Source organism: Triplophysa rosa, linkage group LG2, assembly GCF_024868665.1.
Source record: "Triplophysa rosa linkage group LG2, Trosa_1v2, whole genome shotgun sequence".
Taxonomy (NCBI): domain Eukaryota; kingdom Metazoa; phylum Chordata; class Actinopteri; order Cypriniformes; family Nemacheilidae; genus Triplophysa; species Triplophysa rosa.
This window is the reverse complement of record NC_079891.1, coordinates 18,863,710-18,879,054: the sequence shown is the minus strand read 5'-3', so window position 1 is coordinate 18,879,054 and position 15,345 is coordinate 18,863,710. Positions and strand designations below refer to the sequence as shown.

General features: G+C 35.1%; 3 protein-coding genes across 5 annotated transcripts; all 3 read left to right on the top strand.

The window, feature by feature from the left end:
* The first annotated feature begins 502 nt into the window (after window positions 1-502).
* epd (ependymin) lies at window positions 503-2,213 on the top strand. The gene is made up of 6 exons (XM_057361624.1): window positions 503-636; window positions 867-901; window positions 1,279-1,413; window positions 1,550-1,736; window positions 1,815-1,899; window positions 2,017-2,213. Exons 1-6 carry the CDS (start codon window positions 510-512, stop codon window positions 2,138-2,140), a joined length of 693 nt encoding a protein of 230 aa, XP_057217607.1. The 5' UTR covers window positions 503-509; the 3' UTR covers window positions 2,141-2,213.
* A 5,539-nt stretch (window positions 2,214-7,752) lies between these two features.
* panx1b (pannexin 1b) lies at window positions 7,753-12,398 on the top strand. 3 transcript variants are annotated; one of them, XM_057326775.1, is made up of 7 exons: window positions 7,756-8,001; window positions 8,644-8,771; window positions 8,883-9,085; window positions 9,487-9,692; window positions 9,883-10,193; window positions 10,290-10,452; window positions 11,229-12,398. In XM_057326775.1, the coding sequence occupies exons 1-7, from the start codon at window positions 7,821-7,823 to the stop codon at window positions 11,312-11,314; spliced, it is 1,278 nt and encodes a 425-aa protein (XP_057182758.1). In that variant the 5' UTR covers window positions 7,756-7,820; the 3' UTR covers window positions 11,315-12,398. The 3 variants fall into 3 exon arrangements, with proteins under 3 accessions (XP_057182752.1, XP_057182758.1, XP_057182764.1); XM_057326781.1 differs by having other exon boundaries at window positions 10,663-12,398; XM_057326769.1 differs by having other exon boundaries at window positions 7,753-8,001; window positions 10,290-12,398.
* Window positions 12,399-12,526: 128 nt separating this feature from the next.
* ins (preproinsulin) lies at window positions 12,527-15,234 on the top strand. Its single transcript, XM_057326791.1, has 3 exons — window positions 12,527-13,356; window positions 13,491-13,675; window positions 14,010-15,234. Exons 1-3 carry the CDS (start codon window positions 13,289-13,291, stop codon window positions 14,156-14,158), a joined length of 402 nt encoding a protein of 133 aa, XP_057182774.1. The 5' UTR covers window positions 12,527-13,288; the 3' UTR covers window positions 14,159-15,234.
* The last annotated feature ends 111 nt before the right edge of the window (window positions 15,235-15,345 follow it).

Sequence of the window (15,345 nt, the reverse complement as noted above, 5' to 3'; positions counted from 1 at the left end):
TATAATTGCCATACAAGTAATGATATAAGCAGTGGAATCTAACAGTTGTAAGCAGACACTTTTCCGAGACAGAGTGACCAGGAGACAGAAAAAGTACCAGATGGACTTTTGTTTTCACACCTGTGTAATTGAGTTTTTTTTTTTCTTAGATTCTTAGATTGAACGTAGGCAGGGATTTTGCAATATAATCATCACCTCACATGAACCAAAATCTTCACGGGATACAACACCAACTGTCCCAGGACAGAGTGGAGCCAGCACCCCTGAGGGCCGATCAGAGGCCAGACAGGGGACTGTTTGTTTACATTAGATTTTTTTGACCATATTTGTCATCTGGTTAATGATCATTCATGCCAATTTTGAAGTTCAGTGTTCAGTCTCCTCATTCGCATGTACAGCAGGCAAGGTGATGTCGAAACATGTTTTGTTTATTACATTGCTGGGGTCCTGAGACAGAGGAGGGGGGGATTTATTTGGGGTTCAGCGTATATATAAGAAGCACCATTTGAATGAAGGGGGATGTGTATGGACCTGAAGAACGTTGGAGAGTAATGATGCATACAGTCAAGCTGCTCTTTGTGGTGTTTTCATGCCTCTGCGCCGTCGCCTGGGCATCGTCCAATCGCCAGCCATGTCGTAAGAGATTTATGCATTCTTTATCTCATGTTATAGAATTAATCAGTTTCTGTAATATTCTTGTAATTTATTCCTTAAAGTTGTCCAGAATTAGAATCAGAATATTTTGGCTCACCTCAGTTCAGGTTTAGTTCTGCTCTGCATTTCAATTCATTTTTTTTGGAGTCATTGAATTTTCTCTCAAACTCTAAATGATGTTGTAATGTAATGTTACATTGTATATTTTGCAGATACAGCCCCATTGACCAGTGGAACAATGAAAGTGGTGAGTTTTGAAAATATAAAATCAATGTAACCTCTACAAACCTAGAATTTCAGCAATGAGGAAAATTAAAAATGTTTAATTTGCCTGTCAAATAGAAATCCCATTTTTTATATATTTTTGAAATATATAAATCTAGTTTGCAACTGTTATGGCCTTATGTATCTATAGATATCATTTTATACAAACAAGCTGTTTGCTCTGAAACTTCAAAAAGTGCTTAACATGCACTGTGTGAAGAACACATTTGGCTCTAATAAAAGGATTTGCAATTATATTTTGTATTTCCCTATCGTAAACAAGACCTTAAGACCGACTGTAAACTTTTGAAATATTTTTATTCTTTATAAAGTTCATTTTTAATCTCTCTTGTCATTTAGGTTTCAACAGGGGGTCACGATCTTGCATCTGGAGAATTCAATTATGACTCTAAAGCAAATAAATTCCGTTTTGTGGAGGACACAACTCACGCAAACAAAACGTCTTATTTGGATGTGCTCATACACTTTGATGAGGTATAGGCTTCGCCAATGACTTTTATTCTATGTCCTCTATTAGAGTTTGTGATTACAGCTTTAACTTTAACGTTTAAATCCGTAATTTTTAGATAATATAAGACATACATTTTTCTTCTGTTTTATACAAACACAGGGTGTGCTTTATGAGCTAGACAGTAAAAATGAGAGTTGCAAGAAGGAGACTCTGCAGTTCCGTAAGCATCTCATGGAGATTCCACCTGACGCCACTCATGAATCAGAGATTTACCTGGGCAGCCCCTCCATCACAGAGCAGGGACTCAGAGTGCGGGTGTGGACTGGAAACTTCAATGAACTTCATGGTCATTGCCTATTTTTATTTTGTTCTTGGTCTGTTCAGTTATTGAGGATTTGCTTTTAAATAAGTTTTTACTTTTCAGCTCACTACTCCCTGTCAACCACTTCTTGTGGCTGTTTGACAGTTTCTGGCTCCTACTATGGTGAGAAGAAGGACCTTCACTTCAGGTAAACAAAGGAAAAAAATCTGTAGCACTGATTAAACGTGTAAACAACACAGTTAAATATTGAATTCTGTAGTTTAGCAGTATAATAGTCATTTAACTGTGCACATTTCTGCTCCAGTTTCTTTGGTGTTGAAACAAAAGTTGACGACGCACAAGTCTTTGTGCTCCCGGCCTACTGTAATGGCATATCCTTTGAGGAGGCACCAGACGACCACAGCTTCTTTGACCTGTTCCATGACTGACAGACAGCAGACAATACTCCAACTGCCAAAGATGGCTACTCACAATAATAAAAAGAGCATTTAAATAAAAATATGTCCTGTATTCCTCTCTCTTTCTTCAGTATATGTCTGCAGTTTCTATGACATTATGACATCACTTTTATCTTTTCTAAATAACTTTTTGTCTTTTGCAGCTGTTTCTTCACTCTTTGATAAAGTCAATAAAGCTAAGCTCTCACTGAAAACCATTTTGATGTCTATTTGAAAATATACTGATACAGAATATTTAAAGGAGACAAATAATTACAAAAACATTTATACACAGAAACGAAAATGTATGGGGGGACAAATAGGAAAGAATGATATAAAATCTAAATATAGTTATAAATCCTGAATATATAAATGTAAATCAAAATATATAGTTATAAGTCTGAATATACAGTTATAAGTTTGAATATATAAATGTAAACTCTGAATATATAAATGTAAATCCGAATATATAGTTATTAGTTTGAATATATAAATGTAAACTCTGAATATATAAATGTAAATCCTGAATATATAGTTATAAGTTTGAATATATAAATGTAAACCCTGAATATATAGTTGTAAGTTTGAATATATAAATGTAAATTCTGAATATAAATAAATCCTGATTATCTAATCAGGCATATTAACAGACAAGCTTTCAAGTTTTCCATATTATATGATGCAATCAATGAGATTTTGTTTTAAACCTAAATTTTCACAAACACTACATTGACATTTACTTCATAATAAGCATCTTCTTTCTTTGTTTATCTCATTAGTTTATTTTTTTTCTGGCCATAGTTTAAAAGCAAAAGGGTCCTTCACAGTTCACAGCTCAAAATGGCATATTTCTACAACTATTTGACAATTTTCTTTATCGTTTTTCACACAAAGAACTAAATTTGAGTGTTTTAGAAAGAACACACAGACATGTTGAAGATCATCTACATATCATTTTGGCTTTATTAATAGCTCTTAATGGATTTCCAGCTGCAAATGTAAATGTGATCGATCTCCTATCAAATCTTTGTGCATTACTCATTGACATCTTAAACTCAGTGGCTGACCGGCTGTCCCAACACAGGAAGCCCATCACAACATTATATCTGCTGAAGTGTTGCACACAAACTTTCCTGGAAGACCAAGGTAATGCATTATATGAATTATTAATGCATTTAACTACAGTGGTGTTTAAAATAATACTATTGTCATTAAATTTCTGATTAGTACTGCATAGTACTGTGAGATTGGATATGAGAGACATCGTGATGCGATGGTTTCCACCTTATGTGCACTAAAAGTATAAGTGTAGCCTACATGTAGCTTCTTTCAAAGGTATGAAGAAAGATGAGGATTTAGTCAGTGCAGGAGATACTTTTGAGATATTTGATTTGAGATGTTTGATTTCAAGCATTTATTTCACTGTGATTTCAATCAGTCGATATTAAAGATATCAAGGTTATATTTTCACAGAATGTTCTTTACATTAGGTACTGTAGGATGACTTTATATATAAAACAGCAAATCACAACAAAAATGACTGGCTAGGTTTTCACAGACTGTGTCACATGATGAATAATATGATATCTGTTTTTGATAGTATAATTCAAATATATGCATACTTTCATATAACATTGTCTCTTTTATCTAGGTACCATATTTCAAGGACTCAGCTGGAAAATTTACATGATCTTGGTTTTAGTTGGACCACTATATCTCAGATGCTATGCATTGGTGTTAGAACTTTATTTAATCACAGAAGAGCTCTAGGCCTAGAGAACTAGGTGGATTTAGCTCTCTCTCTGATATGGAGCTTGATCAGCAGATCATTAACATCTTGTCATCTACATCGTACTCTGGGGAAACTTATGTTCAAGGCAGCTTGAGAGGTAGAGGAATTCGAGTTCAGCGATGGAGAGTACGAGAACGATTAAGGTTTGCTGATCCAGTGGGCAGAGTGTTAAGAGGAAGAAGAGCAATCAGAAGAAGAGCATATCATGTCAGCGCACCCAACGAGCTATGGTAAGTTTTTGGATCAACATGTCTGTTTATACATTACATATGCATAAGAATAAAACAGTGTGTATAAAACATTTACAAATAAATTCCTATATTAGCATTTAATTTATTCATTGGTTTTGTATTAGTATCTGCATATCTTGAAAACATGATTCATATGGCTTGTAACATTACTAAAACAGAACAATTTGGTCCTTCACAGGCATGTGGACGCCAATCACAAACTTGCAAACTGGAGACTTGTTGTGTTGACGGTTATAGCAGATGCATCACATACTTGAGATGTTTCAATAACAACAGATCTTCAACTGCCTTGGAACTTTTCAGAGATGCTGTGGAGAGGTTTGGATTACCAAGCCGAGTAAGAGGTGATGTAGGCTCTAAAAATATAGACATTGCACATTTCATCCTAGAACACAGAGGACTTAACCGTGGCAGTTTTCTGGTTGGACAGAGTGTGCATAACCAGAGGATAGAAAGGCTATAGGCAGAGGTAAACCGGGTCCTGTCAGCCTACTTATAGTCATTTATTTAAGAATGACTTTGTTGAAATTATGACATTTAAATTACTGTACTGTATTTCAACGTACCTAAATAGCAGTATAATTTACCTTCCGAATTGCATGGCAAGAAGTTTTGCATCAGATGGTCCTTCAAACATTCCACTTGAGTCTTTAATTTCTTGCAAGACTAGATGGAAAAATTCTCGCTTTGGTCCACCAAGATCAACTGCCCCCTCAGAACTGCCAAGATCATCTGTAAATTTGATGTCCAGCCTTTTCTCAGGCGAAAAATTTGGACGCTTCATAGCACGGGCAGCACCATCAAAAACATTACGCCTGACAATGTTGAATCGAACCACTTCTTCAGCCTTTATTTGAGTACGCAGATGTCCAACAATTTCCTCCAATGCCTCCACTGCTAAAAATATTGTATATAAAAAGGTTTTCAATCTATAGATACATTTCTTATTAAAATATACATGAAGAATAAGGTTTATTCTTATTGCTGGGTCATACCAAAAATTCAATTCAGATTCCTAGTCTGTACTTCCTATTCTTCATTATTTTTTCATAATAAATTATTTTTAACTCATTTAAAACTCATACAGGTCTAAAAATCACAATCACTCACTCACAATGACACGCTCACTATTTTGTGTTTTCAAAAAATACTTTGTATTTCTGTTTGTCTGGTCTCTCAGCGACCTTGCAGTGCCTTCCAAGAGAACACTATCATCAGAAAGCTCATCATCATCTTCCAAGAGGTTGACATAGTCACTGTAATGTACAGTAAAACACAAATTTAATAATACTGTGAGATTAAATAAATGCCATGAGTTTCTTAACTAGTGTTACCAAAGTTCCATTAATTTTCTATAGGAAACTTTCCATGGGTATTAACAAAAATAAATTGGAAATTTGCAACAATTGCAGGTTAGCAGAATCTTTTAGTAATGTGATTGTAGAATCAGGCCAAGGACTACCAGTCAAGCAAGTTTTGATAATATTGCTATGGTAAATATATTTAATCTATTTGTTTAAAGTTTAACCACATCAATTACTACATCAATTAGTAGGAATTCAGATATTGTAAATGTGGACATCTAACAATGCTGACAATTTATGAGGCTAGCTATCACCAGTTTTCTGCAATCATACAAAAACATACTGCAGGATATAGTTTTTATTCATTTGACCAACATAAACTGTATATGTCAATTGTTTATTTTTCTGTGTTCTTACAAGATTTTTTTCTCATTGTATTCTACAGAACAATGCTACATTCACACATAAATACATGCGTGAAAAAAACAGGAAGTGTCTCTGTACCAGTGTCTTGCAAAATGGTAGCCATGTGTGTTTTTTCAACTACATTTGACTTCCGTTTTTTAGGCTAACCTGCAGTTTTGAAAATTTCTTGTTAATTGCCATGCATTATAATTATCATGAAGTTTCTGACTTTGAATAGTTCCAAAATATTCAAGTGATAATAGTAGCCCAACTTCATTTCCCATGGAAATTTCCGGAACTTTTCTGCCCCCTTTGCAAGCCTATTCCAAACTAATCTTAAATAAAAGGTGTCTGCATTTTGTCATATCTATAAAAAAAGCAAACAAGCACAATTTATATAGAAGAATTATTTGTAATTCTGCAGATCCTGTAAGATAATATCTGATATCAGGTGAAATTGATATAAAACCTTTTTCTGGCCAGAAAATGAAAATTATTAATAAATACACTTATAAAGAAAGTGACAATGTTTAAGGATTCCTTTTAAGGTTTTTCTCTCTGTATGGTAACCTATACAGTACATTGGAATGTGACTTCTCCATTCAATAGTGAACACACACACACACTGCATATCATACCAGCAATCATCTGAAAGGGGTGCAAAGGCTTCTTTAATTGCCTGTATTACTCTTGCTTCATTCCATTCGGTGTTAATTTCCACAGCTGACTTCACATGGCTGTTTTCAAAAAGCCAGGCCCGTTTGGCTCTCCTTGGTACCACATCTGCAGCTTTTTGTAAAGTAGCAGTTTGTTTCAATAATACATTATTTTGAATTTAATAGTGCAATATTTGCCCTATATTGTGCCTACTTTTTCATTAAAACAAAAGTTTAAAAAAGTTAATGTCTGTATAATGACATGCCCGATCATATAGATGTTCATATTGATATTCAATAAATATATATTCGGGAATTACATTTATATATTCAAACTTATAAGTACGGTATACTGTATATATATTCAGGATTACCATTTATATTCAGGGTTAACATTTATATATTCAAACTTATAACTATATATTCGGACTTATAACCATATATTCACATTTATAACAATATATTTGGATTTACATTTATATATTCAGGATTTATAACTATATTCAGATTTTATATCATTCTTTCCTGTTTGGCCCCCCATAAAAATGTATAGTTATATTTTTAAGATGGATTTGAAAACGGTGTCAGAACTATTAATATATGTGGCTAAAGGATATGACCCACAAATCATTACCATACTATAACTTTAGTGTTAGCCTCGAAATGTGAACATTGTATAACACACAACTCTGCAATAAAGTAATAACACACAGTCGCTGTTAAAGTATGTGTAAGGTCGCACTGACAGGGATGTTGAAAGGATGAATAGCAAATTAACTCTTATCTCTTTACTTGGGGGTTGTTTACTGTAGTGCATTCCATCTGATATCTGAGGTTTACCAACAAGAAAAAATTGAGGAAAATTCTGTCAACGTTTGGTGCCTTTTTCATCTTTCTTTCTTTCTTTCTTTCTTTCTTTCTTTCTTTCTTTCTTTCTTTCTTTCTTTCTTTCTTTCTTTCTTTCACCAGTATCACACAGTGCTGGAACTGGGGGACTGTTTGGGGACATATTTTATATTTTTAAAACATACAGTAGATGCAGAAAATCTTACTATATTTATGTATAAAATATGCATAGGGTGTGGGGACTATTAAGTAGAAAGATATAAAATTATCTTTATTTGTAAGTGTTGAATTTCACAATGTGTAATTTCTGCTTTTCTCTGCACTGTAGTTGTTCCCATTATTGATTGGATAACAGTCATCGAAAACCCCGCCCACCGGAAGTAACGGTGCACTTGTCAAATACTGTACATTTTAACAATGGCTATAGCTCACGTTGCGACTGAATATGTATTTAATGATTTTTTATTGAAAGAACCCTGCGAATCTAAGTACAAAGGCGTGCGGCTGGAACTGGCCTTGGACAAACTGGTCAGCTTTATCGCGGTTGGGCTTCCTTTGTTACTCATTTCCCTCGCCTTTGCACAAGAAGTCTCTGTTGGTCAGTAAAACATGGACTCATTTGTACTGTACCTTATTTTCAGTATAAAGGACACCAAAATGAACGTAAAATTGGATCAATTACGAGGATTAACTGTTGTCCTGAGTTTAAATTTTGCATGAAACGTCAGACCAAATTGCGACAGGCGAAAGTAAAACGCTAAATTGACATGTGTTTTGTTATAAGGTTAGATAATGCTTTCTAAATAATATTTTTTACAGGTATTCGCTGATCAATTAAACAATGATTAGGTAGAGCATCTGTTGTGTGTAAATCCAGAACGGGGCGTCACCGTGCTAGTGATGTAATGCCAGTTTACAACCTGAAACATGGCAATAGGAATCTATACAGTATATTACACGATGAACGCATATAGCCTATTATTGTTGCGCTTAAGATCTATTTATAACAGATGCACTGTGTGAGATTAGGTCTTTTTATTTAATTCGCTGTTATTTACTGCGCGTTGTCAGTCTACTGTTTTTTCTTCTATTTCTTTTAAGCAGAATAATACAGTCAACCGTCTTAAAACGAGATTAAGTGAAATGAAACCTTTGTATTTTTGCACGCAACCTTGATGCATACAGAGCTTAAAATATGACAGCTCCATTGACACAAATTTAATTGTATTTTTGTTTTCAGGTTCCCAAATCACCTGTTTTCCACCCACCAGCTTCTCATTGCGGCAGGCTGCATACGTAGATTCCTTCTGCTGGGCTGCAGTGGAGAGTCACTCCGCAGACAATAGTGCCCCCCTTCGACTACACAAGGTGCTGCAATGAGATTACTTGAATGAAAATTCAGAAATTGTGCAGTCACATTTAACATATTCAGAAGTTCATCAGTGCTTATTTTTCTCTCACCTGTCTCTTTGTCTGCAGTTCTTTCCTTATATCCTATTGCTGGTCGCCATCATCATGTATATTCCTGCTCTGTTGTGGCGTTTCACGGCTACCCCTTCCCTTTCCTCTGACCTCAATTTTATCATGGAGGAACTTGACCGTTGCTACAATCGTGCCATCCGTCTAGCTAAGAGCCTAACGTCCAACCTTGATGGCAAAGACACTGCAGAAGATCCACACAGGTATACTGTGACATAACTGTTGAATGGCATTAATAATAAAATAAAATACATTTCTTGCTTGAGGCCTTGGGAACTTCTGGTAGCTTTGCTATTATTTTCCTTTGTTTATCAGTAATATCTTCTATATGATCCTCTAAATAATTACAGGGGCCTGCCCTATTGCAAAAACTTCAATATACTTCAGGACACTTAATACTAATCTTTAATCTTTAACTTACTCATCTCCAGACAAAATGCTTCTTTAATAAAGGAGAGTAAGAAAAAAATAAAAGAATTTAAAAGAGTACAACTTGTTTGCGGATTTATTTATGTTTCTCCTCTGACCCTAGACCAGGGGCGTAACAATAATATAATCTCTCCATCTCACATTCTCTCTCTCCTGCTTTTGCTTTCTCTCTCAGTGGTATTGAATTGACTGAAGGTTGTTTTAAGTACCCTCTGGTCGAGCAGTACCTAAAAACAAAGCGTGCATCATGGGCTTTGGCAGCGAAATATCTTCTTTGTCGGGTTTTAACCCTCCTCACTTTACTGCTTGCCTGCTTTTATCTGACATACTACATCTTTTGGGTTTCACCAAGTGACCAGTTCTCCTGTAACCTGCGCACAGGTGTGTGTGTTTGTATTCAGTAGATTTGTGCCTGTCTGTGAATGTTTGTTTTTGCATGCAAAGAATAAAGTTTGACAAGACTATAAATATAGGAGGGTGAAACGTGTGTTTCTTGTTTTGTGTCTGCTAGTTATTTGCTTGTATTTGTGTACTGAAATGTGTATGTTTATTTTGTCCCGCCTGTGTCCAGGTATATTATCAAATGAGACTGAGGTACCAGACGCATTGCAGTGTAAACTAGTGGCAGTGGGTGTATTCCGCCTCCTAAGCTGCATTAATGTGGTGATGTATATAGTGTTAGTACCTGCTGTGGTCTATGCTGCCCTTCAACCTTTTCTTGAACACCAGCGTGCCCGGTTTCTCCATCCATACCGCCTATTGCCTGCTTTCGGGCATGCCCTCGATTTAGAGCCTACAGGTCGACGCTATGATGACCTCAGCATCTATCTGCTGTTCCTGGAGGAGAACTTGAGTGAGCTTAAGAGCTACAAATGTTTGCAGGTCAGTGTGCTTCAGTGCCATGTATGTATCCTTATTTTATGATGTTTGATCTCTTTGTGATGACACTTTTCTGATTTAGGTTTTTTGTGTATGCAGGTATTAAAACTGCTGTCAGAGGAAGGAGATGCAGCGTTTGACACCATGTGTCTCCTCAGGACTTTGGGACAAGTGAGGACTGACATGGTGGACAGGAAACGATCCCAAACAGTCGATGGAAAATCTCAATTAACTAGGACAGAAATAAGTTCTGAACAGAAAGGTAAGCGTGTCATTGGAAAAGTAAACTTAATCTGGCAGACATTTTTCAGAAATCAGACTACCAATTCACAATTACACAAAAGCATAATAACAACAAAAGCATTTTTTTGTTTTATATCAAAAAAGTATAACAATAAACAACAACAAGATTCGCTTAATAGGACTAGGTGTTATAATCCCACTATTTCAGCACAGTTTAATTGCCCAATAGGACATTTCCCACGCCTTATGCATGACAGAGGGAAGCAGTCAAGAATATGAATAGAAGAAAGGAGGTCTGAGGTTTCACTGGGTTCGTCGGGTAGGCATCCTCTGTGTTTGGGGGATAAATGATTATAGAAATACATAACATATTTGCCTTTCCTTGCTATTATCAGAAAGACATCTCATGAGTTGTGTGTCCGATCCCACTTTCATCACATCCATTATTCTGGGTGAAAGATGCCTTTTGGTGAGGTGCTGCTGATAATGCCCTTTGTATGGTTCCCATCAATGCGACACATCGTCAGTTGTGCACCTCAGCCTCATTGGGTGTTTTTGCCCTTTATCACAAGACACCCTCAGCCAAGGGAGGCCCACCGCAGGTTGATCAGACCTGGGTGTGTGTTGCATTGTTACAAGGTCATCTGGCAGCCCATGCTGTGTCCATCCGCCTCAACCACAGCCATTGGCTTCTTCTTTCTGCACCACTGGCCAGTTCTTGAAACATAGTTATAAAATATTACTATCAAACAGTACCAAAGCATTTAATACTGTGTATATATGTTTTATCTCTAGATGTTTCCTCTGTTCTGCTGGATGATGGCGTACACACAGAGAAAAGCTGCAGCTGTGTGAAAGATGTGAGACACAGGGTGGTCTGAATTATTATTATAATTCTCTCATGTTCGAAGGTTTCAACATGTGGTTTTAAAAGCTATACTGCTAATACTGTGAAAGGTAGTCCATCAATTATCATTTTATCACTAGTCCACTAAAAATAATATTAGAATACAACTGCACTGATTTACAAAACTGTGACTGTTTATTAATACTGTATAAAAAAAATTCTGTAAATTGAATGTGAATGTAAATAACATACCAGAATATGCAATGCTTGAAACTAACAGTAAAATATTTAATGGTTTACATTTACTAAAAAATGTGATCTGGTGGTTGGCTAAATACAATTACAATTTTGCTGCTGTCCTTTTGAAACCTTGTATCTCCATATATCGCTTTTTTTGCTTAAATCATTAGTAACCCTTTATGTTTGTCACTGCTTTTTGCAAAAATCTAAGCAATTAAAAAGTTATAAAAAGTGCTTGTCGACACAGTATTTAATAATTTAAAAGTACTGTGTTATTTCCAGTTTCTGAAAAACAGTGAATTTGGACATCCAAGGTTGTGGAAGGACAGCAGCAATATTGATGTGCATGTTTGAGGATACCTTATATCAGTTGGAATGGGGTATAGAGTATGAGATACAGTGCAATGTGTGTATAATCTCTCTTGAAATGTTTGCTTACAAACAAACAGAAATGATCTTTGTCACGAGTGAAAAATAAGAAAATGTTTAAATCCTTTTCTTCAGAATGTTCTCCAGACCACATATATGCATCCTTTAAAAAATATATCATAGCAGTGATATAACTGCCAAGAAGTAATGTTTTTTTCAAGCCAATGCTTCAATAGTAACAATTTTATTGTTTTAATATATGGATCATGTGATTGCAAAATGAAGAAAATCTTTATCATCCTGAGGAAGCATTGTATAGTAGAGGGTTAAGAAAGGAAAAGAGAGAAACATTGCCTAATGCACTGCCTAAAAGCAATATCTAAAAGCTATACAACTGAAATGTACATTAGTTTTGTTTAAAGTTATTTTTTACTTTTGTATATATGGGAGCTGTTTTCTGTAGTAAGTTTAATTGTAATAATAATTAAATTGAATACTTTTTTCATATAGGTGAATTGTTGATATGATTTTAAAAAACTGATTTGTTTTTATTGTAATTGTTTGTATAATTTCATACCTCCTTACCTTAAAGAAATTAACATCAGACTTGAACAATTGTAAGAAATGTTTTATAATGTTGCATTTTTTACTGTTATAAGTCTTATAAATATGTTTACGTTTTCTGCAGCATTACAATGTTTCAATATAATACGAAAATACAATATAATAAAAAGAAATCAGCATTGAGTACTTGCCCTCCAAAAAGTCATGCATGCACATACTTTCGATGTTTTCATTTTTAAAAAATATGTAAAATATGATTGAAAGCAGATGGAAAGTGTATGCACAACTAGTATACAGGATTGTGTTGAATATCCTCTTTAGAACGGTAATACATAAAATCTTTGAAAATTTGGAGAGCTACATCCTGCTTTAAAAGGTCAAACCAGAAACGTCACAAACATCACTAATGACTAAGGATAAAGCTTTTATCTACTTCCATTTTCTCAAGAATGAGAAACCCAGAGACATTTTGCTGATCTACCATTTAGCTGGAAATCTACCAGCTGTCACCTTCTTCTAATTACCCAATATTCTTCATTCAGATCCATGGACAGGTCACACTGTCGCTCAACAATTATTAACAATTAACCAAAGCTGACTTTAGCTTGACAACACAGCGCACAGGACCTGCATGAGCACCTGAGCGTGTTTGTCTTTTGTGAACGTAATACTACTTGGGTGTTAATGTGAATTGGTTGGGTAAACACAGCTAATGTGGCATATGTGATTGGACAGTCACTTAAGGAGTTAGAGTGTGTTTGTGCATACAAGACTCCTTTTCCGCTGATCCAGGCAAATACTGCAGAACTTGTGTGGACATAAAAGGGAGAAGGACATGCAGATCGTCCCAAACCATCTCACCTCTCTCATCTGTTACCATCTAGTCATCAGCTTCAAGAACAGGTAAGGGGTTGATAGGATGGGAAATTTACAGTAAATGCTTCTTATTGAGGCTGTTGATGACATTTTGTGTTTTTATTAATAAACTAGTAACACTTGTACTTTTAGTTTTACTAAAAGTGCTTTCTTTTTCTCAGGGTAATAATGGCATTGTGGCTCCAAGCTGGTGCTCTCATGTTGATTTTGGCCATCTCTGGTGTCAACGCTAATGCAGGGGCTCCACAGCACCTGTGTGGATCTCACCTAGTCGACGCTCTTTACCTAGTCTGTGGTCCAACCGGTTTCTTCTATAACCCTAAGAGAGATGTTAACCCCCTACTGGGTAAGAACGAACTTGTTTAAGCTTTAAATAGTTGTGTACTAAGAGATTCTAAGTAGTTGAAAATACACTGTATTTCAATGAGCATGAAATAGTCTGATGTCAAATACATGTGTTATACAAGGTCAGACAACAAGTACAAATGATATTGATTAAATGAATTGATACATTTTTATATGAAACATTTTAGCTGTAAAGTAAAAGAGAAAATGAAAACTATACACGTTTTTGTAGTACAAGAGAGTCTGACCTGTGCGATTTTCCTTTCTCAATATTACATTTGGCTCAATTTGACACTTTTAATATTATAATTTTCCCTTGTTATTTTCGTTTTCAGGTTTCCTTCCTCCTAAATCCGACCAGGAAAATGATGCGGCTGACTTTGCATTTAAAGATCATGCTGAGCTGATAAGAAAGAGAGGCATAGTGGAGCAGTGCTGCCACAAACCCTGCAGCATCTTCGAACTCCAGAATTATTGCAATTAAATTACTTTACCAGACAGGTACCAGGTGCCTTAATGATCTTGATTTGTGTTTTTCATAGAAAATAAACATTTATCAAATACGGAATGTGTTTTTGCTGACTCTACGTGGTATATTTGTACTTTTTGTTATTGGTCATTGTACAACTGTACTGTGTTTATCAATTTTTTCACATCCAGTCATAGACATTACATGTTATTCAAAACTAGCAAATGCACATGACTTCTGCCAAAAACTAAACAAATATTGTTTAGTGTCACTAAACAAAAGACAATTTTTGGAAACATTTAAACAACCAAACAATACAGTGAGTAGACCTATACTGAGTAATAAGAAACAAGGAATCTGCAGAAACTATGGATGGTGTTACACAATACAATAAAAAGTCTCTAAACTAATTATTAAATCAAATCAAATCCACTAAATGAATGTTCTACAGATCTGCTTCTCAGAAAAAGGACACCATCCATTTTATGTATTGTTTTGTTGTAAGTTGTTTATCTTAGAGAAACAAACCAGTACGGTGACATCTGAACAGAGACCATTGTGGAAACTTGTGTTTTATTTCTGAGTCATATTTGTGATCTTTTTTGTCACTAACCAAAATCTATATATCATTTTTTATGCACTTTCCATTCCAACAAATGCTCACATATCTGATATGGTAATCATTGTCATTTAGTGGATGCATTGTAGAATCTAGGAGTAAAGATTTTTGCATCTCCCAGCACTGTGGTATAATCATTACATTTTTGAAGAGGCTCTTAAACTGAGCAGTGTGTCATTTTGGCAGAGAGGCATTTTCTATATTAGTATGTAGTTTGAAAAGTTATCTCTGCAGTCATCTGCAAAGCTTTCATTTCTCTGAAATCACTTAGAAAAGGCTGGCTTTAAATATCAAGCTTGCTTTATTTTTAACAAGTATAGGTTTCAGTTGCTATTCTTTTTCTTACTAAAATTGCTTTAATATTAGGTCAGAATATAAGTGTAAAGGAACAACTGCCTAATACATGGTGTAAAGATAACTTATAATGTTTCTTATTTCTATACAGTTTGTTTCTTACATGCATTTTATGTAAAACTGCTTTGCAACAATTAAAAAATGTATTGAATTTGACATGTCTCTATGTGTGGGGTGCTTTGCTCAAGCTTGTTAAACACACAAGGCTGCACTACTCAGTTATAAAAAT

Excerpts from the sequence above, each read along its gene's own strand:
- epd (XM_057361624.1), top strand. The coding sequence starts at position 510 with ATGAAGGGGGATGTGTATGGACCTGAAGAACGTTGGAGAGTAATGATG. Across the intron at positions 902-1,278 it reads CCAGTGGAACAATGAAAGTG|GTTTCAACAGGGGGTCACGA; the intron begins GTGAGTTTTGAA and ends CTTGTCATTTAG. Across the intron at positions 1,414-1,549 it reads TGCTCATACACTTTGATGAG|GGTGTGCTTTATGAGCTAGA; the intron begins GTATAGGCTTCG and ends ATACAAACACAG.
- panx1b (XM_057326769.1), top strand. The coding sequence starts at position 7,821 with ATGGCTATAGCTCACGTTGCGACTGAATATGTATTTAATGATTTTTTA. Across the intron at positions 8,772-8,882 it reads CCCCCCTTCGACTACACAAG|TTCTTTCCTTATATCCTATT; the intron begins GTGCTGCAATGA and ends CTTTGTCTGCAG. Across the intron at positions 10,194-10,289 it reads AGAGCTACAAATGTTTGCAG|GTATTAAAACTGCTGTCAGA; the intron begins GTCAGTGTGCTT and ends TTGTGTATGCAG.
- ins (XM_057326791.1), top strand. The coding sequence starts at position 13,289 with ATGCAGATCGTCCCAAACCATCTCACCTCTCTCATCTGTTACCATCTA. Across the intron at positions 13,357-13,490 it reads GTCATCAGCTTCAAGAACAG|GGTAATAATGGCATTGTGGC; the intron begins GTAAGGGGTTGA and ends TCTTTTTCTCAG. Across the intron at positions 13,676-14,009 it reads AGATGTTAACCCCCTACTGG|GTTTCCTTCCTCCTAAATCC; the intron begins GTAAGAACGAAC and ends TTTCGTTTTCAG.